This window comes from Balaenoptera borealis, assembly GCF_965194805.1.
Source record: "Balaenoptera borealis genome assembly, chromosome: 1".
Taxonomy (NCBI): domain Eukaryota; kingdom Metazoa; phylum Chordata; class Mammalia; order Artiodactyla; family Balaenopteridae; genus Balaenoptera; species Balaenoptera borealis.
The window spans coordinates 114,067,229-114,090,974 of record NC_138860.1 but is presented as its reverse complement, the minus strand read 5'-3'; the positions used below and the strand labels follow the sequence as shown (position 1 = coordinate 114,090,974).

The window sequence follows — 23,746 nt, the reverse complement described above, 5'->3', positions numbered from 1 at the left end:
TCACAGTACTTGCTCCTTGACCTCCCTGTCCTAACAGTATTTTACATTATATTGGAGCCCGGTGAATGTAAAGAAAATCTCAACTTTCATAAGTTTGCATTTGAACTTTAAAAATATGAATTTGGTCCTATGAGTCTCTCTGAATTTTAGTGATAATAACAGGATTTATTCCAAAGTGTTTGAAATCTGCATGTTTTAGGGGGGAAAAATATGTTGTTTTCTTTGTATGCTTCAATCACCTTCAAGTATAGCATGTTTATTTCATCTTATGAATACTTTTTCTCCCTTGGTAGATTGCCAGTTATTTCTTACAGATCTTTCCATTCTTCATGTTTTTAATTTTGGAACTGAGTTACAACTACCCACATGTACCACATAGATGGATAGATGAACAAGTATACAAAACAAAAAGAGAGATAAATATTATACTAAATAGGTTGGCTTCTTCTTTTTTTTTTTTTTCCTAATCCTGAGAGATTTGTCTCTCTTTAAACTATGCTACAAAACAGTATGTTCTTTCCAATAATGGAGCATGCAATTACTTATACTGTACTTTCATACTGAATTACAAATTTAACTTAGCCTGAAGCACTTATTTGCTAGCTATGTTAAACAAAACATTTTTGAAAATATAACTGAGGTATACTGGAAAAACTGGATATCCACATGCAAACAAGTGAAGTTGGACTTTTACCTAACACCATATACAAACATTAACTCAAAATGGATCAAAGACCTAAACATAAGAGCAAAAACTATATATCTCTTAGAAGGAAACAAAGGGCAAAAGTTAGATTTGGCAATTTCTTGAATATAACACCAAAAGCACAGGCAACAAAAGAAAAAAAAATAGACAAATTGAATTTCATAAAAATGAAAAACTTTTGTAAATCAAAAGACATTATCAATGGAGTAAAAAGACAACCCACAGAACAGGAGAAAATACTGGCAAATCGTATATCTGATAAGGGATTAATATCCAGAATATGTAGAGAACTCCTAAAACTCAACAAAAACAAAATGCAATTCAAAAAGGGTGAAGAACTTGAATAGTCATTTCTTCAAATAGGATATACAAATGACCAAGGAGAACTTGAAAAGATGTTCAACATCACTAATCACTGGGGAAATGTAAATCAAAACTACAATGAGATACAATCTCACATCCATTAGTATGGCTCCTATCTAAAACAAAACAAAAAACCAGAAAATAAGAAGTGCTGGCAAGGATGTGGAGAAATTAGATCCCTTTATGCACTGTTGATGGGACTGTAAAATGGTACAGCTGCTGTGGAAAACTGTACGGAAAACTCAAAAAATTAAAAATAGAATTACCATATGAGCCAGCAATTCCTCTTCTGGGTATATACCCCAAAGAAATGAAAACAAGGTTTTGAAAAGATATTTGTACATCCAAGTTTATAGCAGAATTATTCATAATAGCTAAAATGTGGAAGAAACTTGTGTCCACTGATCGATTAACGGATAATCAAAATGTGGTATACGTATACAGTGGAATATTATTAATCCACAAAAGGAAGGAAATTCTGACATATGCTACAACATGGATGAACCTTAAAGACATTCTGCTTAGTGAAATAACTCAGGCACAAAAAGACAAATACTGTATGATTCCTCTTTTATGTGGTACATAGAGTAGTCAAATTCATAGAGATAGAAAGTAGAAGGGTGGCTGCCAGGGTCTGAGGGAAGCAGGGAATGGGGAGTTATTGTTTCACGGGTATAGTTTCTGCTTTGCAAGGTGAAAAAGAGTTCTGGAGATGGCTGGTGCTGATGTTGCACAACAATATGAGTGGACTTAATACCACTGAACTGCACGCTTATAAATGGTTAAGATGGGTAAGGTTATGTGTATTTTATCACAATAAAAATTTTTGTTTTAAATATAGTCGAGGTCTAATATAAACCAAGACCTTTGTAAACAAAGAGTCCTGGATTCAGATTCCAGTTCTGCCACTTACTGGCTGGTTGTCGTCAGCAATTTACTTAGTCTTTTCTAAAGCTCATTTTCCTAGGCCATAAAATAGTTTCAATAATTAAAGAATTAATGAGATAGCACATATAAAGATCTTACTACAGGGCCCGACTGAGTGCCTGTGACAGTACCCATTCAATATATCCTTTTCTCTTCTTCTCATTATACCAATAATTCAAACATACATCAAACGGGATTGAAAGGGAATTCTTGGAAGTTTTCCCTTATTGCACTGCTATTGAACTTTCCTAATTTCTATTCAGGATGCCTGGATGAGAGGGAAGTCCCCTAGTTTGGTTGCTAGACTTTATGTCCCTCAATGCCACTACTGTTTACCTATAAATGTCCATTTCTCTCACTATTCCAATTTAAGACTAAGCTTAAACATTATGCACCTACCTCAACTGGAGCTCAGCCCTGAGAACAGGGGTGGGGTGAGAACCATTTATCCCAATTCTCTCTCAACTATCCACCAGGTTTTTAAAAACAAATAGGCCTATTTATTCGAGAGGCAGCAAGCCAAAAAGAAAGTAGTGCCAACAGCTGTCAGTCTCTTTTTGTGAGCCAGCACCTGCATACAGGGAATATCTGTTCTGTTTGTTCATGTTCTCCCACCATGGACCCCAGAGCAGCGTAGCCTCCTGTTTTAGGTGTTTTCTCACAGGAGAGATGTGTCTGGAGGCAAGTGCCATGTTAGTGACCTTTCCTGGCCTGTGACTTCAACTGCTACTAACTCTCATCTTCAGGGGGAAGCAAGCAAAGGTAGAATCCAGTCTCAGTCATCACCCAGACAAGCAGAATACACATAGGAGGTTCCTCCTGTGCCCAGGCTTCAGGCTGTTCCCTCTCCAGCCCCTACTCCACACAGGGCCCCACTGCTCACTAATCTACCTCCCTCAAAAACAGCTACATCAAAAGAAGGGATGTCTTCTTCATTGACTAATTTGTTCCTACATCCACTCATTAGAATCACTGACCTACTTATTATTGCTTCAGCTGTTTTCTCCTGCAAAGGAGACCACATTTGGCAACACTAGAAATAACATTCTTGTGGTCACATCAGCAATGATGAGAACAGGGTTGTTACTTTTGCTTTCTTGTAAACTTTTTAGTTTATAAACAAACTAGATGCGTCTCTCCTTTCAACATCTCTCAAGGAGAAATAAGCACAAACAAAATAGAAAGAACTTGTATGCAGCATAAAGCATCATGTAGGAATAAACTCCTTTTGAAACTTTTTCATAAAGAGACCATGACAGATCATCTATTTCAAGTTTTCACTCTCGCTCGTTCTCTCTCTAAACACTTATTGAAAAGGGCACCTTGCTTATAGCTACTTCCTCCTACACTCTCTCCTAAGTGTAATAAACTTGTGCTTTTCTCTCTCTCTCCTGCAGTTAGTATCCTTTACTAGCTCTCTACTGCCCTCATTTTGAGAATAGCATACAAGAAGCTTCATGATGAGGTTCCTGTGTACTCTCTAGCTTTTCTGCTACCAACCTTTCTCTATTTGTGCTGAAATAATACCAAACAACTTATAGTTCCCTGAGCAGTCCTCTTAGAAAGCCTAAGAGAATGCCTCTTCCTTTCCCCATCACTGGGGAACTTCTATCAAATTTTCAAAGCCCAGCTTGGACTTCAATTCCCCTGGGAAAAGTTTTCTGATTCAGAATTAATAACTCCTTCTTCTATGCACTTATTCCATTCTACTCATTCACTTATTTGACAAATTCAATAACGTTCGACAAATATTTACTGACCTACTTAACACATGTCAAGTACTGTGCTAGAGAATTTCATCACCATTATTGTCATCCTGGCTAACACTCACATAGAGTTCACACTGTGCCAGGCACTGTTCTAAATGATATACATGTACTAATTCATTGACCTGAGTAACAACTCTCTGAAGTAGATACTCTTACTATCACCATCGTGTAAATGAAGCAACTGAATCCCAGACAAGTTAAGTAACTTGCCCTTGCTCCCCCTGGCAGTCCAGCTTCAGAGTGCATGTTCAAGACAAGCCTCATCCATATCGTAACAGAGATAACAAGGCTAATGAGGAAGATGGACATTAACAAGCAATTATAGCACAATGTGATAAAAGAATGAATACAAGATTCCATGGAAGTGTGCATTTGAAGAACTAAACTATTCAGTTGGTGAGGCTTCCCTGAGAAGGATGTGCTTAAAGCTGGGTTGGTGAAGGATGAGTATGGAAACTGTCCACTTCAACCCCTAGATAGACTTCAAACTACTTGAGGGAACAGTCCTCTTTTTAGTTATCTCCGTATGACAGGACCTACTCTACTGCTAGGCACACGAAATGTGAGGAGGTATTATTTACTGAATAAATACATAAATTAAAATGTTAGGTATCTTCTATGAGCTCCACCAGGAGCTTTATTTTTATTTTTTTAACATCTTTATTGGAGTATAATTGCTTTACAATGGTGTGTTCGTTTCTGCTTTATAACAAAGTGAATCAGCTATACATATACATATATCCCCATAGCTGCTCCCTCTTGTGTCTCCCTCCCACCCTCCCTATCCCACCCCTCTCGGTGGTCACAAAGCACGGAGCTGATCTCCCTGTGCTATCCGGCTGCTTCCCACTAACTATCTGTTTTACATTTGGTAGTGGATATACGTCCATGTCGCTTTCTCACTTCGTCCCAGCTTACCCTTCCCCCTCCCCGTGTCCTCAAGTCCATTCTCTACGTCTGCGTCTTTATTCCTGTCCCGCGCCTAGGTTCTTCAGAACCTTTGTTTTTTTTTAGATTCCATATATATGTGTTAGCATACGGTATTTGTTTTTCTCTTTCTGACTTACTTCACTCTGTATGACAGACTCTAGGTCCATCCACCTCACTACAAATAACTCTCGTTTCTTTTCATGGCTGAGTAATATTCCATTGTATATATGTGCCACATCTTTATCCATTCATCTGTCGATGAACACTTAGGTTGCTTCCTACCAGGAGCTTTAAATATTTTACTTAATCTGTATATAACAATTCTGCAAAGCAGTTATTTTTCTCTTCTGAACTACTAATTGAGAAACTAAACTTCAGTTCATTCATGGACCTTTGTGTATTTCAAAATTCCTTGCTGTTCTGCAGTTTCAGAATTGACTCATGGACAGCTCTCTGACTTTTAAATAATTTATAATTTTATTTTATTTTTATTTATTTATTTTTTGGCCATGCCACGTGGCTTGCAGGATCTTAGTTCCCCAACCAGGGATTGAAACTGCACCCTCTGCAGTGAAAGCATGAAATCCTAACCAGGGAATTCCCTATAATTTTATTTTTGAAATACACATTTTCCCCATGAAACTCTAAGTGTTTTTTCTTATGTATATTTTACAATGAAAATCTAGGATTTTATTTTGTAACATGTGGGTTTATTTCATTTACCTATTTCTTAGTCCATTCAATCTGCTGTAACAAAAATCATAGATTAGGTGGCTTAAACAACAAACATTTATTTCTCACAGTTCTGGAGGCTTGGAAAGTCCAAGATCAAGATTTAGACAGAATGAATATCTGGTGAGAACACGCTTTCTGGTTCATAGACAGGAACTATTTATGTCTATTACTATTGCTATGTCCCCACTTGGCAGAAGAGGTGAGGTAGCTCTCTGAGGTCTCCTATATAAGACCCCTAATCCCATTCATGAAGCGCCACCCTCATCATCTAATCACCTCCCAGAGGCCCTACCTCCTAATACCACCACTTTGGGGATTAGGGTTCAGTATCAACGTGTGAAGTGGCTGGGGCAGGGGGAGCGGGGGGAGGCATAAACATTCAGTCTACAGCAATTGCCCTAAGAGACAATTTTTGTTCATATTCAAAAGCTATGTACCTTGAACGACCTTTAAAAAACACGGGGTTAGGGGTGCTAACCCTCTATGCAGTCCAAAATTTTTTACAGTCAGCCCTCTATACCCATGGTTCCTACATAATCATGGTTCTACATCCGTGGATTCAGCCAACTTCAGACCCTATAGTACTGCAGTACATATTTATTGAAATAATCATCATATAAGTGAACCCACACAGTTCAAACCTGTGTTGTTCGAGGGTCACTTGTAATTGCTAAGTTGTCTATCTTTGAGGACTTTCTAAGAGAGTACCTCAGCTTCTCAGCTTAATAGTGAAAATAAAAAAAATAAGTGGGGAGAGGATAAGCCTTCTCATAACTTTTCCTTTTTATACACTAGGCGTTTCTTTCTTTCTTTTCTTTTTTTCTTTTTCTTTTTTCCATTAGTAGGTACCTCCACGAAGAGAGAAGAGATGAACAGAATTATTTGAAAGTTGTGCTGGGAACTTATTCTGCGTTGAATGTACAACTAACCAGGAACTCCACACTCTTCCCAGAGTGAGAGACTGTACTCAACTCAAATTAAGTCTCTACTTGGTGGGCACCTGGTTTTCCCCATACTAGCTGTCTATAATCACTTGGAATCTAAACACAGATCGCCTGGTGCCCAAGTAGTTTGAACCCCACTAATAAGATTGTTCACCCCTGTTGCACATGGGAGACAAATGGGGAGTTTTAAGAGAATCTGATGTTTGGATCCCACCCCCAGAAATTCTTATGTAACTGGTCTGGGCTTCGGCATCTTTAACAGCTTCTTAGGTGATTCTAATGTGCAGGCAAGGTTGAGAACCAGTGTTCTAGAACACTGGACTGTAGATTCTGATCCAGGAGGTATGGGGTGGGGATGAGGTTCTGCATTTCTTTCCTGTGCCTATGTGCTGAAATGGCTGCAAGCAGAAAGTACTAATGGAGCCCAGAGGAGGGGCTACTACTTACTGCCTGGGGAGAAATTGGAATAGGCAAAATAACTGAGCCTGAGCATGGGAATCAGGATATTTTAAATCAGGATAATTTGGTCTTTTCACACCAAAACACAACTTTTCCTCCAGCAAATTTAACTACCCTCTGGAATACTCTTATCTCTGAAATTCCAGTTTTCACCATTCCGTGAACCATCTACCACTTCTATTCTTCTAACTCAACCTTATACCTCCATTATAACCAATCCTTACATTACAGAGAGAGTTCCAATTCATTGTTCCCAGCACTTCTTATCTACCTATCTATTGATTCAACAGTCCATCAATCTATATATATCATTATCTATCACCTTCCTAAAAACTTTCCTCTTCACCTCCCAGAGATTCCGTGGTGCATCATTACAATCACTTCCTTGTAAATATCCTTACTTGCCCCTCTCTGTGTGATGTCCATCCTTAGTTAAATCCAGCTATTCCTTTCCACATCTGCATTCTCTTGACTGAAGTTTACTTGAGGACTCTTGACTGAAGTTTACTTGAGAAAATAAACATAACACTATGCTGTCTGGACTCACTTTAAATTTCTGACACAAATAGAAAATGGGCATTCAACCCTGCTGGCAATGTCACAGTCTTTCTACACTTCACCTCCTCACTCTCAGAAGATACCTCTGGCCTTCTCAGTCCTCCAACCTTTAATACCCCCTTCTTGCTGAAGACTTCATCTCATATTTTATTAAGAAAATTGATGTGATCAGGTAGGAGCTATCTTATTCTCCCACCCAAACACAAACCATTGCATCTGAATTAAATCTTCTGTCTTTCCCGCCTGTTAAAAGGTTGGGAATCTGGGTTCTTTTCAAAGGTCCATCCCCCCTCCTTATGCTTTGGATCCATTCCTTCATCCTCCTCTATAATTTCATTCCTGTAGGTATTCCCTTTTTCTCCAGCATCAAATATTTCTTTCTGCATTACATCATTCCCACAAAAATATAAGCATTTATCTGCCAACACAACATCAACAACAAAAAACTTCCCTTGCTCTATTTGACCAACTATACCCACCATCCTATTTCTCTGATCTTCCCCCTCCAAAAAAACAAAAACAAAAAGAAAACAAAAAACAAACAAACCCAGAAACCAACCAACCAACGAAACAAAACCTTAAGACTTGTCCTACTTGTACACCTTTTGTTCTTCATACACTTCAGTCTTTCTGCCTCACTATACCTCTGAAACTACTCTTGCCAGAGACTAATGATTGCCATGTTGCCAAATCCGTTGTCACTTCTGTCCTCGATACTTGACTTCCATGAAGCATTTACTATCGTTGACCACTCCTGTTCAATTATAAAACGCTCTCCTCTTGATTACTATGACATCACCTTCTTACCTCACAGGTTATTCTTTCTCATTCTCTTGCTGGTTCATCTTCCTCCTCTGCCCAACTTTGAAATGTTGGAGATTCCCCTAGCCCAGTTGTCTATCTACAATCTTTGATTAGATAATCTCATCTAGTCCCAAAGTTTTAAGTTTCATGTATAAACTCATAACTACCAAATTTATGTCTCCAGCCTAGAATCCATTCCAGACCAGTATATTCATCTGTTTACTTGACATTATCACTTAGATATCTAACAGGCATCTTGGACTTGATTATTGTCAATGCCCTCCAGCAAAAGACCGCTAGGAACACAACTGTAATTGAACGAGTTAGGTTTATTACTTGCTTCTATGAGAATGCAAACCATGGAGAACCATGTGACATCTCAGTAAGAGGGTGTTAGAAACTTGGGTTTGTGTTATGTGATTTAGGAAAGGGTTCAAGGAAGAGGGATTTTACTCTGGATTGGAAGCTGTAGGAAGGCAGGAGTAATTCTATAATTGTGTATTTTAATTAGTACTATCTAGAATGACTGAGTATTATCTGCTGGACAGAGGCTAAATAATTAGTACAGGAGCAGCAGTTCAGTCATATTATCCAGGATAAGGAAATGTTTGCTCATTTTTGTGGCTTGGACAATGTTTATGTTTAGTCTATATCCAGGCATGATTACGGAGTGATCTTTTTTTTTTTTTTTTTTTTTGTCTTGATCAATCATGGTCACAGAGTAGCCTTGTCTGGTGTGATGTTCTGTGAATTTCCCCCCTCTAACTTACCAAGCTCATTTCTACCTCTGCACTTACTCTGTCCTTTGCCAATTAGTCTCTTTCCCATTTGGCTCCCATCTTGGTGACTCCTTCTTAGTCACCATCACATCCTTCCACTTTTTTTCCTTCTTTGGAGCCCTAATCAATATCTAAAAAGAATGTTGCTCATTTGTTTATTGCCACTGCCTCACTGGAATTTAGCTTCATAAAGGCATGGCGGTTTTTTCTATCATGTGTTCCCCGCTGTAACTCCAGCCTCTAGAAATCAGCCTCAGAGCCAAGGGCTCAAATATATACTGACTGACGGACTGAATGTCACTGGGCTCATTTCTTCGAATACAGCCATAAACAATTAGTACTTGCCTTTCTCTGTTTGCTTGCTTTTAACGGAGAAGTAGGGCACTCAACAAAAACAAGTGAAGCTGGGAGTCAAGAAAATGAATGTCTTTTATTCAGCGGGCCCAATGTCTCTGTAAGTAGGGATGTGTTACGACTCCAGTACCTGAGACTTTTCTGTCTCTGAATTATCCTGTTTCCTGAAAATACTGTTAGATCCTTAACCTTACGTTTCACTCTATTTTTCAGTAAAGGATTATGCCCAGACTTTATATCTGTAACCGTTATTTCAGCCAGCCACAGCCTTGGGAAAGAAACCCAACCCGCTTGCGCAAGCGCCCAGTAGCAGATAAAGCGGCGCACAGGCATTTACAGTGCGCATGAGCAATTAGAAGCAGCAAGGCGGGAAGTGCTGCGCAGGCGCGTTTGGCAGACTCGCTAGGTGGGCACTCTCGGCGGCGGCGACCCAGGCGTTTGGGGAGCCAGAGAAGTCGTATTCCTTTAAACCGTGAGTTTCCGACGGTTTGCTCCATGGCGCGGGATTGTGAGGGATTAGAAACGAATTCTGGATCGTGACTTCGGTCTCTTCGCAGCGCAGTTACCACCCCGCCCCCCACTTCGGATCCCGCTGACGTGCGGCGGGAATGTCGTGCGCCTGCGCACTAAGCATCCCGTTCGGTCTGGCGTCTGAGGGAAGAAAGTCCTTCCCCGCGGAGCTCTCAATCCGCGCTCGCCGAGGGATGCCGTTCATTCCCCCTTCTCTTCCTCCGCCCGGCGCTCGTGAGCCGTGTCGTATCAGTTCTCCACCAACTTGCGTGGGGCCTTGGACAAGCCGCCTGGCGCTGCCTTTCAATAGTCAAACGATCTCCTCCTCCAGCCCTCTTCCTCAGGTCGAACCGCTCTCCCCACTAAGGTCTCTCCCCCCGCATTCGCTGCCTCTGCAGTTCCCACCGCCGCCCTTGCCCCTGACGGCGGCCGCCGGGGAGACTTCTCGGTTAGGCACGTTTCCCTTTGGCCCCCTGCCGGTGTTTCTGGGAGGTGAAAGTGAAGCCCATGGAATCCTTAGAAATGGCTCACGGTTTTCCTTCCTTTGGGGATTTGGACATATGGTGCGTTTTTAATTGTTTGCCCCTTTGGGGACAGTAGCATTTTTTAGTGCTTAGTTCACTGAGTGATTTAAACTTCTCATCTTCTCCAGTATGCCGAGTTTCACAGCTGCTTTGCTCCCCCTGTGGACATGACCCCTTAGCTGGCGTTTTGCGCCGCAGTTGCTTTGCGATGGAGGCTTCTTTGGGGATTCAGATGGAGGAGCCAACGGCTTTTTCTCCCCTTCGTGGCCGGTTTCTGGCGGATGGCTCATTAAAAAAACATGAGCAGAATTTTAAACTACCAGGTATGTGTTCATTGCCAAAGATGTACAGGCAACAATTCTGTAATTTCGATTATTTAAAAACAAACAACAACAAAAAACACGTCCTGAATCTTAAAGTGAGTTGTATGTTTATATAGCAGCATTTTACGAATCAGTGAAGCTTCATAAGATCTAGATTTAGGATTGGATTGCATTTTAGAAGGAGGATTGTAGTCTAACCATGTCATTTTACAGATGAAGTTGCTAGAGTCTAATATTAGTCGTTGTCTAAGAACACAAAGTTTGTTGATATCCAAACTAGAATTTCTCTTCTAGACCTGTGTTCTTATTTCTAATCACCAAATTGCATTAAGCTTGAATTTAGAAATCGGCATTGGAGGGACTTTCACTTACATATTCAAAGGCAGAATTAGTTGACAAAAGTAAATGAAATGTTTGTAGCAGTAATGAAGGACTGTATCTCAGTGTACATCATGAAGTGTTGCTTCACCCTTACCCAGACCTTGAAATGAGAAGGAGAGGGTCAAACAATGCCTGATCTTGTACACTGTAACATGCACCTTCATTCCTGCAGTGTGCCTGGGACATAGCAGGCATTCAATAAATATTGGTTAAATAGGAGTTCCAATTGACTGTTGTTTTTTTTTTTTTTCTTTTCTTTTCTTAAAATGTAGCTAAATGTTCTTTTCTTTGTCTTAAGCATATTTAGTGCTTTTTCAAAAATATTAATTTTGACCTTTCGTCCATGATATATACTTATACACTACAAAATAGACTTTAACTCGACCCTAGAAAAATATGACATCCCATACTTTTGCTTTCTGACTAAGGGTAAACTCATCTTTGATGTTAAAATGCGTACCATTCCTGATGTCCCCATTTGATGAAAGCCACTATTATTCCAGTTAAAGTTTCTATGCTTAAAACTTTAGAGTTATCTTTGACTTATGCTTTGTATTTGCTCCTCTCATCCAGTCACCCAATTTTATCTTACTTCCTTTTAGTAGGTATAGTGTTGCCTCTTCCCATTCCCACTTTCACCACATTAATTCATTCCCTTACACTTTGCTCCTGAACTACAACAAAGTTTCTTACTTAAACTGCCTGCTTTCACTTCTTTTTTCATCCTCCAGTTCATTTTGTACACTGCCACTAGAATAATCTTAAAATGCCACTTTCATCCAGTTTCGTGGATGCTTTCCCTCTTCCCTTCCATTTTTCTTGCAATTACCTGTTTTTCACGGTTCACCTTTCCCTATGTCATCAGACACATAATACAATAACAGTCATTATATTATTATTCTTCTTGTATTGTTTAGCACTCTGTGTATTTTGTCTCTTCAGTTATACTATAAGGTCCTTGAAGGCAGTATCTTGTATAGCTCCTGATGTACATTGTGCATTAGGCAGAGTGTATGAATGAATGAATCTGACTTGGCTCTAGCATACGTTCAGGTAAAAAGTACTATTCTAATACTCTTCTGAAAATCTGCTAGGAAGTGAAGAGTGGTGTGAATTTTATTCCAGATTTCCAAAGTTTGGTGGCTTTTATATGGAACAGAACATTGAACATTATAAACAGTACCTTTGATAATTTATAAAACATGATGAAATTTTATTCATATGGTTCTTTTTTATTTGACACTTAATAAAAGCTAAGATTATATCAAAACCATAACTTGAATAAGGAGTAAAGCTGATGAAGTCCAGGCACATAACTGTCTCATGATCTAATGTGATTTACTCTCCTTTGATGTAATAACTTTTGGATGGTGGGATTTTTATATATCTTTGTATTCCCAGAGCCTAACAGTCTTCAACACATAGTAGGTGCCTGAAAATATTTGGTTGAATGATTAGATATCATTCATCCAAAGGATATAAAGTAAAATTTTTAGTACAATGGCTGCATAGTATGGCCCTTTGTTTTGGGATATTTGTCAGCTTTTTATAACTTTTTTTCTGATAAAAATTATACATGCTTATTGAAGAAAATACAGAAAGTCTAAGTAAGAAAATATCCCACTGTACAGATATTGCCACTGTTGACATTTTGTTGTATTCCTTTGGTTTCCTGTGCATATAGAGATACATTTTGTAAAAAACTGAATTAGGATCACAGCCAACTTATTTCTGATCTCCATTTTTAACTTAGCAATATATATCTTGAACATTTCTTAATGTAATTAAATACTCTGGGCTTGGACTGCCTGATGTTCCATTGCATGGTATACTATAATTTATTTAATTGCCTTTTCTTATTGAACCTTTAGATTGTCTTCTGTTTTTTCCTATTAAGAAAAATGCTGCAATGAACAAAATACCTGGCAAAGTATTAGATCAAATGTTTATTCTTTCATTATTTCAGCAGGCTTTTTTTTTTTTTAAGTATCTACCATATGCCAAGTTTAGTAAGTGATAAAGATCTTTTCAGTGAAAGAATGAAGTATAAACTGTATATATATTGAATGTCTGCTCCATACTGTTGAACTGTACTGGAAGGCTTGCTTTCATTGTGTTATATGGATGCTCTCAGCCTACGATTCTAAAGTGGGTTATAGGTAACGTCCTCGTTTGCCTGAGACAGATCCAGTTTATGCCTGTTGTCACAGTGTAATTATTAGTGCCCCCTTTCACTCTGAAGACTGTCCCAGTTTGGGCTAAATTATATGATATCCCTAGTTGTAGGAAGCATTATTTTAGGCAGTACATGAAGCCCCAGAATAAGCATGACATATATTCCTGGAGGTCAGTTTTACTCCATGGTAAGTAATTGAAAACATTTCATTTGTATGATGAATATTTCTTAAATGTCTATGTCTATCATGTGCAGGCACCTTTCTAGGTGCTAGGTGCTAGGAATAAATCCGTTCGTAAAACAGACAAAAATCAGTGCCCTCAATCTAGTGGATAGAAATAGAAAATGAATAAATAGTATGTTCAAAAGTGATTAGTGCTGTGAAGAAAATGTAGAGCGGAAGGGGAGATAGGAGGTATTGGGAGAGGAGATTGTGATTTTAGTAAGTGTAATTGGTTGGAGAAGGCTTCAGTGTGGTACCATTTGAACTAGGACTTGAAGGTGGTGAAGGAGTGAGCTGTGCATGTATCTGGGGAAGAGCATTCCAGACAGAGGAATCAGCAAGTACGAAGGCCCTGAGCTGGGAGTGTGCCTAGCATTTAGAAATAGCTAGGAGGTCATGTGAGTGGAAGTGCGAGAGTGATGAGAGTGAAGTCGAAGAGAAGGGTGAGGAAAGGAGGTAGTTCTTTGGCTTTTACGTGGCACAAGATGAGGGTGAAAGCAGGGAGTATGGTTAAGGACGCTGTTGCTATAGCCAACTTGGATATATTATGTAGCAGAAAAAAAATTAGCTTAAAATTTCAAAACAGAAGCGTAGATCTTCATAATATTTAATGAAGACCTAAACAATATTTTACTTTGTGGACTTTTCAGGGTCTTGCCCCAGTCCTCAAAGTATATATTCATTGGTCTCTGCCTTTAGTAGTATTTTCTAGCTTTTGATATGAGTACTCTCTTTCACTGTCTACTCTCATCTCCCAATTCAGAATCTGGGGATTTTTCATTCACTTTGGTCATCAGGAAATATTTCTGTTGTTCAGAAACATCAAAGTTGTTATGCAGTGACAGGAAACCTTAATATAAACATAGTTTGAGTTTTGTAGAGATATGTAAGTACATAGTAAGTGAGTGGTGGTGTGGAAGCACATTGAGCTTGCATAGTCATTCACATGGCCTTGTATTACAGTATTTTCTTACTACTTATATTTTCTTCCTGGTTATTTCTAACAGTTAACCAGCATCTCTACTACTAACTGCCAGCTCATGTTTATGCAAAGGGAAGTCCCAAAATGCGGAACTCGTAGGAAAAGCATAGAATATTGTAGTTGGAAGGTAAAGTTCATCTAATCCAGTTCCTTTGTTTTAAAGGTTAAAAACCTGAACACTAATGTGGTTTAATTATAGGAGTTGAATCCAGACTCTTTAGATTCCAGGCTTTTTTCTATATCAGCACTGTCCAATAGAACTTTATGCGCTAACAGAAATGTTTGTATGTTGTCACATGTGGCTAATGTGACTGAGGAAGTTGATTTTTAATTTTATTTAATTTTAATAGCCACATGAAACTATATCATCCTACTACAAAGCTTTTGTAATTAATCATGTATATACAACAAAACATGCACACAAACACTTCAATACATTTAGTAATAAAAAGACCACAAATGGTTCTTAAAATATTTCATCATACCTAAACACCATTAATTGTAAGATACACCATTATTTTATGTACTGCTCAGAAATACTGCCAGTTATACTGTGACAGTGCTTTCCTTAACACCTAGAATTTTTTTTATATAGTTATTGGAAGAGTTCTTTTAGATGTAATTAGACAAATAATTGTATATCTCTGGGACATACATGAAATGGAAAATAAACATTTCAGATCTGTCTCTTCTGAATCACTTTTTATACTCAGACTTGTTGATATCCTATTTTTTTCCCTCACAATATTGTTCTCATACATTAGTTTTTGTTTTTTTTGGCTGCATTGGGTCTTCATTGCAGTGCACAGGCTTCTCACAGCGGTGGCTTCTCTTGTTGCGGAGCACAGGTTCTAGGCACGCAAGCTTCAGTAGTTGCGGCATGCGGGCTCAGTAGTTGTGGCTCACGGGCTCTAGAGCGCAGGCTTAGTAGTTGTGGCGCATGGGCTTAGTTGCTCCGTGCATGTGGGATCTTCCCAGACCAAGGATCAAACCCGTGTCCCTTGCTTTGGCAGGCAGATTCTTAACCACTGCGCCACCAGGGAAGTCCCTGTTCTCAAACATTAGTGATACAGAATTTCTTTGAAGAATTCATTAAAAAAAAAAGTCATTGTTAATGAGTTCTTAAGAACAGCCCAGTTATGTGGAGCTGGCCTAGGTTTGATTTCTACTTCACCACCTCTACTATTCCTCCCTACAGCCATTTGGCTCTTAAGGGTTAAATGTGAATGCTCCTCTGTGATTTCTTGAATTTTCTTCAGGTCATTGACACCTGTTGTATAAGTTTTGATGCTGGCCAGCAACAGTTGTAAGTTGCATCCCAATTTCAGAGTCGTTAAAATTGTGTCTTAGAATCAAAGAAATGTAATAACAAATTGAATATATCATTTTAGTGCCTTTTCATGATGCCTTTCCTATGACACTGGAATTTGAAGCTGGTTGGACTTGACACTCATTAGGAAAGATTGCAATTGACTGTGGCAACTATTACTGCTAGAAAGCCAGCTTTTCCCCCAGGCCTTGGTTTTGTTTTCCAGGGAGAAGTAGTGTGGTAGCTGATGGTAAAGTGATTGCTTTTGTCTTTGGCTTCACTCTGTTGTAACTTGTAAACTTTTGCTTTTTTTTTTTTCCTACAGCTGTCTCTGAACAACCATGAGGATAGTAAGAATTCATTCATTCAACAAACATGCCAGGCAGTTTTCTAAGAGCTGAGTGCATTGTGGTGAATTATACAGACAGGGAGCCTGTACTGGTGGAGCTTATATTCTAGTGGGAGGAGGCAGACAGCAAACAAATAAATAAACAGGATAATTTTATAGTGGATAAGAACTCCAAAGACAATAAACAGGGTAATGTGGATAATGGGAGGAGCGCTAATTTAACTAGCAATGTCAGAGGAAACTGTGACAATTGAGCCAGCCATAGGAAGTTATAAGGGAAGAGGATTTCAAGTAGAGGGAATAGTAAGAGCAAAAGCCCTAAAGAAATAATGTTAATAATAGTTACCACAACAATAAGAATCACCAGTATAATTTAATATTTACAATGTGTCGGGCATTGTGTTAGAAGCTGCTCTTGTGTTATGTATATTATTTCATTTAATCCTCACAGTATTTCAGCGGCATGTGTACTGTTATGCCCCCTTTTCTATAGTTGGGGAAATTAAGGCTCACAGAGGATAAGCTGTGTGCTCTAGAAAGGTCATACCAGCTGGGTAATAGTGGAGCCAGCATTTTGATTTGGGCCTCTCATCTCCAAAACTGGTTCACAGGATTACTGTTATATTGCTTGTTATATTGAAATCCATGAAGCTTCTCCAGTTCATCTGCAAGGTAGATGGGAAGGTGAGGGTAATTTAAGTAAGTTCTTCCCATTACCTTAGATGGAGTGATATAGTGGAAAGGCTACTGGATTAGGTCTTCTTGGCCTCTTAATTTAATCTCCACCTCTTCGTATTCTTCACCTCAGATTTATCCTCCACTTGTCATCTTCCTGCTTAAAAACTTTACATGGCCTTCCTTTGCATCCTCTGCCTTTCCTTTCTCAGCCACATTGAATTTTATTATCTCTCCTACTCTCCCCTCCCTCCACAGTAATCCATGCCTTTTTCCTTTTCCATGTCTTTGCATAGATAGTAGTTCCTTCCTAAAATGCCTTCTTGCACTTTCTCTACTTGGTGAATGCTTCAAAACACAGGTTAACAGTCACCTGAAGCTTCCTGGCACCTTCAGAAGTGTTCATTCCCCTCCCCCCTTCTACAAAGTAATATGTGCATTCCTCTAATATTACAGTTAAAATCTTGTATTAAAAGTGAGCTTTTAACATCTGTCTCTTCCACCAGACTAAGCTCCTAGAGAACAGGGGCTTCACCACCTTTGTTCATTTGTATTTTTAATATGCCAATTGCTGGGCATTTTTAAAAACACAGTGTTTGTTAAATGAGTGAGTCTATAAACTTATCAGGGCTTCCCTGGTGGCGCAGTGGTTGGGAGTCCGCCTGCCAATGCAGGGGACACGGGTTCGAGCCCTGGTCTGGGAAGATCCCACATGCCGTGGAGCGGCTGGGCCCGTGAGCCACAACTGCTGAGCCTGCGCGTCTGGAGCCTGTGCTCCGCAACGGGAGAGGCCGTGACAGTGAGAGGCCCGCGCACCGCGATGAAGAGTGGCCCCCGCTCGCCGCAACTGGAGAAAGCCCTCGCACAGAAACGAAGACCCAACACATCCAAAAATAAATAAATAAATAAATATAAACTTATCAGCAGTACCTCTGTGAAATTGGACAAATGATTTAATTTCCCTGAATATGGATTCCTTCTCTGAAAGATGAGGATAATTATTTCTGTTCTCCCAATATCACAGTGCTATTATGTAGATCTGAAAAGATAATATGTGTGAAGGTGCTTTGAAAATGTCTTAAAACTGTTGCATGATGCAGAGTGTTATTATAACTTTAAAAGTAGCTGATGCTTGGCCTAGATATTGTAATAAAATCTGAGGACTCTTATGTAGTTCTTTTTTGTATCCAGTAGTTTATCACATTTTGTATTATTGCCTCTCTGAATTTTAACCATGTAGGTTTTTGTAAAGAGCTTATATTTATTTAAAAGTAATGATTTTTCTGCTGTCAAGATATAGGATACTACTGGTAATTGGGACAATTTTTAAAGAATATTTTTTTTAACATTTTGGACACCTTTAGTAGACCTTCTTTCTAGAGTATACTGTGAATATTCAACATGTAAAACTTTTCCAAGCCTATAAGATTTTGTATCTTTGGGGGAAAGAAATAGTTTTCAAGAAGATTGCATTGTGTCCTTGTCATGCCATCTAGTGATCGCAGCACAAATTGTTTAGTTATTTTTTAAATTTAGCTTCTTCATTGTGTTGCACTCTATGCAGTGACAGTGTATCTATATGTTAGTATGTAATTTCAGAGTAGCAGCAATTGGGTGTGAGTGATTCAGTTACTTTGCAGTTTTGTCTGTTCAAGAGGTGTGTGAGTTAGAGCAACTTGATGGGGTTTTAGTCTTATCATGAGTTTAAGGTTTTTTATAGATATTTTTATTTGTAATATAATTATGTTTTAGAAATTATTTTATTGAGATTTTTTAACCTAAGTAATTAATTGTACCTAAATTCTTTTTTCCTTGATAGGTGTTAAGAAAGATATTCAGAAGCTTTACGAAGCTGTACCACAGCTTGGTAATGTGTTTAAGATTAAGGACAAAATTGGAGAAGGTAATCTGGGGATATACTTCATTATCTTTATAAGCTTTTTTTTCCTCCTGTTTTCCTTTGTATAATCTTGATTTTCATTATTATTTCTTATTGGAAAAATACCCCTTTTAAAAATACTAAGACCATGGTTATATTACTAATTATCAGATTTTCTTTTTTCCTTGGAAAGAATGGAAGAATAAATAAATATTTACAGTAGAATGAACAGTCCTATTTTAACCTTTATAATTTTATACTATTAAAAATGTTGCTATATTAATAATATGTTATTAATGATAATTATGAAAAATAAAAAGTTTAAGATTTAAGTGGGGGGATTTGATCAGGGAAAGCTGAATATTTTTTCTCTTTCTCCATTGCGTTTAGGTAGAATTGTATGTTGAACAATGGCAATTTTTCATGGCAAAATGATGAAAATAAAGTGGTAACAATATTTATAGGATAGTCAGTATTTACGTAAATACCATTGAGAGACTGGCAATCATATTGATTGAATGAAGGGTGAATTTGGCAGACAGATGTGAAGGGATTGAGAAGATAAAAGATAATAGAACTTTTTAGTGACTATACTGAGAAATAGTAAATAAAAACTTAACAGTAAAAAAAACCCAAAAAGCAACAAAACTTCCATTTATTCATTGCTTGCTTTTCACAATGGAAAGTGTGAGATGAGAAAAGGCTGAGTCAGAGAAATTAGAAGATGAGATGATTTGGGATGTAAGAAGCAAATCTTTACGTTTTTTTTCTTAGCTTTTTTTGAACACTGACTTAGTGTTCAAAAACTTTGTTCTGGAAAACTGATGTCCTCATAACAAGTAGTTAACTATTCCTGGAGAGGGGGAGGAGTGGAGTGTGATCTAAGGCTAATAAGTTTGAAAACTATAGCATGTATAGCTCCCTTTTGGTTATTTATGTTGTACTTCAGTACATTAAAGGTCTAGAAATAATCTATCAATTTGCTTTAACTCAGTATTTCTCAGATTTAACTGACCACCAAATCTTATATTTTTTCTGTTTAGTTTCATGGTGAATTTAAAAGTTTAAAAAAACTTTTTAAAATAAAAAATGTAGGTTTTTTTTTCCCTCTAAGACTGTTATCATTTTTACTTCTAACAGAACTGAATCCAAGTCTTAAGAAAGTAATTTCCAATGATAATATTGTAGAAAGATACTTGGTAGATTGGGTCATACCATGGAAATATTTTATGCTAACTCAGTCAAACAGATTTACTGTATAGCTTTGCTGAATTAATATACTCCCTAAAGATGTGAGGACAGTTAAGAATGTATTAAAAATTGAAAATAAGTTGTATTTACAAATGTGTTTGCTTTTTGTATTCAGTGTCATTAAAATATTGATGACAGATTATGATATTTTTATGGGTTCCAAACAGTTTTTAAGAATATTTTAGCATTGTCTCATAAACATTTTTAAAAACCAAATATTGAAAAATCTAATAAATTGTTTTACAGGCACTTTCAGCTCTGTGTATTTGGCCACAACACAGTTACAAGTAGGACCTGAAGAGAAAATTGCTTTGAAACACTTAATTCCAACAAGTCATCCTGTAAGAATTGCAGCTGAGCTTCAGTGCCTAACAGTGGCTGGGTAGGCAATTTAAAGATATTTTTAATTGAACTGCTGTATATAATTTTTAAGATTTTTAAGTAGATATCTAATAGGGATGATGAGATTGTGGATTAAACATATTCTTCAGTCAGGTATTTGCAGTTTGCTAGTACTTTTCCGCTAATCTTGGAATGGCTAGTTAAGTTTATGTTAATTTTTAGAGTGGATTTCTCCTGAGGCTCAGCTTGACTTCCTGCTCTCTTACCACTTCTTTTTCTAATCTTCCTGCCAAATCATAAACCTTGGCTTCCATGGTGTAGATATTTTTTTAAATGTGGGGAACTCATTTCACATCTCCCCAGATATTGACAGCCTCATCTCATATTTTATTTTGAACAACAGAATCCTCTGGCATGTCTTTCTATTTGGTTTCTCTCTGCTAGGTCATTCCTGTCAACATAGAGACATGATGTAGTATCTCTTATCCTCCCTGTACCGCCATCCCTCTTCCAGCTACTCCATCATTTCTTTGCTTACCTTCATGGCCAGACTTCTCAAAAATTACCTGCACAGACTGTTTTCACTTCCACACCCGCCTTTTGCCACACACACACACAGTGAGGCTGCTCTCCGCTATGCTAAACGGAAACTACTTTAGAGGCAACCATGACTTTGTTTTGCCGGTTCTTTTTTCTGTTCACATGAACTCCTGGCAGTGTTTAGCATAATTGATTTGAACCATTGTCTTTTGACTTCTGTACTACCATATACTCCTTGATTTCTTCCTGCTTTATTTGGCCTTTCATTTTCAGTATCCTTTGCCAGTTCTTCCTCTTCCACCTGACCCCTAAATGTTGGAGTTCCTCAGTGCTTGATCCTGGGCTTTCTTTCTCTAGACTTCTTTAGGTGGTGTCATGTATTCCATGTGGCTTTAAATATATAGTAATGATTCCCACAAGTGTATATCTAACCTCAGACCTCTTAACTGCAGATTTGTATATATCCACCTGACGATTTGATATTTCCATTTGGGTACCTAATAAACATCTCAAACCTAATATGCCAAAAACTAAATTTTAATCCACCTTCACCTGCCCCAAAAATTACCTGTTGCAACAATCTGTTTTCATCTACCCATCTCAGCAAATGGTACCACAGTCTACCTAGTTATTCAAGCCAGAAACCTAGTAATCACACTCAATTTCTCCATTTCTCTCCTAGTCCACTCCATCACCATGTCCTGGCAATTCTGCCTCCAAAATATATCTAAAATCTCATCCATATCTTTGTCTTCTCAACTGCTATCTCAGTCCAAGTGTAGATTACTACGATAGCCTGCTTCTTCTCTTCCCCTCTTAATCCCATAGTCACAAAACAGCCAGAGTGATTCTTAAAGTATAAAAATATGTATGTATGTAATATAAATTGGATACTATTACTTCCACTACTTAACAATTCTTCAGTGGTTTCCCAATGTTCTTTGAAAAAAAAATCCAACTTTATCCCATGCCAGCCTTTCCACCTCCTTCACTGTGCTCTATTTTCTTTAGCTACTCAAATTTGTGTCAAGAGCTTTCTCACTTCAGGGCCACTACCCATACTTCTTCCCTATCCAGGAAGATCCCTCCCAGTCCTTGCATGCTGACTCCTCATCTTTCTGCTCTGAGCAAGAATGGTACCACTTCAAAGAGGTCTTCTCTGAATTAGATTCTATTTTTTATTGTCACAGCACCTTTTGATATATTTCAAAACCCTTACCATAATTTGTCATTATTTGTTACCTGGTTTATTATCCATATTGCCCACTATTTAGTAAAGTCCATGAGGGCATAAATCATGTTAATTTTTATTCACCTTCTCATCCTTAATGTCTAACATAGTGTCTGTCAAGTAACAGTGCCCACTAAATATCTATTGAATGAATAAACACACCTATTAATTTGTTTTACACCTCTGTTTATTATAGAAGACAAGAGAATAAGATGGCTTCTGTAAGGCATGATTACATAATACCTTCTAGGAATAATAAGATTATTCCTTTTTCCACACTTTAAATAACTCCCTCTACCACTTTTTCTTTCCTTGTTGTTCAAAAATGTGCATGCTAAAAAATGTCTACCTGATCTTGCTTCCTTTCTAGCTCCCACACTGGTTTTTATTCTTTGACAGATATTTCAGGAAAATTGTCTTTATGTTCTGTTTCCATTGTATACTATTTTCCCTCCTTAAATCCTGTTTGGCCTCTTCCTTTCCACTTAAACTGCTTTCTGAAAATTAGTTAATTCCTTTTTGCCAGTTAATTCCTCTTTGCCAGACTGAAAGCCTTCCCTCAGTCCTTATTCTAATTGACCTTGTTGATCATCCCTTCCTTGAAAACTCCTCACTTGCGGATGTCCCTATCTGGGCTTTCTGCTCCTTCCTTATTTTGCCCTCCAACATGAGACTTTTCCAAGGCTCAGTTTTCTCTTCTCTAATAATTTCACAGCTTTAGGTATCATTTTTCTATAATACTGTCACTGACTTACACTTGACTTCTCACTTAAGATATAGTCTTGTATCTAGATATCTCTGTCAAAATGGTGAGGTTTTGGTTTTTGATGCTTCTTTTCCTGTTTTCTCTACATATTTTGTTGGTATCCATGTTGTTTTACTTACTCAGTCTCAAAACTGTGACAATCCAGTTTACCCTAGTTTCCTCACCTTTCTCTGAGGTAGTATAGTATAGTGGTTAATAGTCTAGGTCTGGAGCACACTGCCTGGATTCAAATTCTGGCTCCATGACCTACTAATTGAGTTACCTTGGGGAAGTTCCTTAGCCTGTCTGTCCCTCAGTTTCCTTATATGTTAAAAAAAAGGGGGGGCGGGTAGGAAATAATGGCACCATCCTTATAGGGTTGTTGTGAAAATTAAGTGAATTTGTTGATAGGTGTGAAGTGCTTAGAGCTTGGCATGTAGTGAATGTTCAATAAATATTAGCTATTATTAATTTTTACTTGATTTATTTATTACTGTTACCATCTTATCTGCTACTAAGTCTTGTTAATTCATTTTTATTATTCCTCTTTTCCTTCCCATTCTATCACCTCCCCAGTTAAAACTGTAATTATCTCGTTTTGAATTATAACCTCATAACTGGTACTGTTTTTATTTAAAAAAAAAAAAAACCTTTATCTTGTATAAGTCAGTTAAATGAGTAATCTCTCCTATATGGTGACGGTTTTAAGTTAGTTTTCTGGCATTATTTATGCATTGCTAAAATTGCATTTTTTAAAAAACTGCATAAAGTTTCAGTTCATTTGACCTTTCTTCTTAAGTTCGTTGTGCATTTTTCCACTAGGGGGCACGACAATGTCATGGGAGTTAAATACTGCTTTAGGAAAAATGATCATGTGGTTATTGCTATGCCATATCTGGAACATGAGTCCTTTTTGGTAGGTTTTAATATTTCTTGAATTTTTATTAGCTAAATATTTCATTGAAAACAATCTTATAA

The 23,746-nt window shown here is 37.8% G+C and overlaps 1 protein-coding gene across 3 annotated transcripts in view; it reads left to right on the top strand.

Moving 5' to 3' along the window:
- The first annotated feature begins 4,672 nt into the window (after window positions 1–4,672).
- Window positions 4,673–23,746, top strand: part of CDC7 (cell division cycle 7) — a 30,805-nt gene continuing 11,731 nt past the window's right edge. The window contains exons 1-5 of one of the 3 annotated variants that reach the window (XM_082378931.1): window positions 4,673–9,800; window positions 10,491–10,685; window positions 18,600–18,683; window positions 20,157–20,292; window positions 23,591–23,684. In XM_082378931.1, coding sequence (XP_082235057.1) covers window positions 10,571–10,685; window positions 18,600–18,683; window positions 20,157–20,292; window positions 23,591–23,684 — 429 coding nt within the window. In that variant the 5' untranslated portion in view covers window positions 4,673–9,800; window positions 10,491–10,570. Of the gene's footprint in view, window positions 9,801–9,842; window positions 10,183–10,215; window positions 10,402–10,490; window positions 10,686–18,599; window positions 18,684–20,156; window positions 20,293–23,590; window positions 23,685–23,746 lie in introns of those variants that run through there. The other 2 variants (XM_082378932.1, XM_082378933.1) reach the window with 2 other exon arrangements.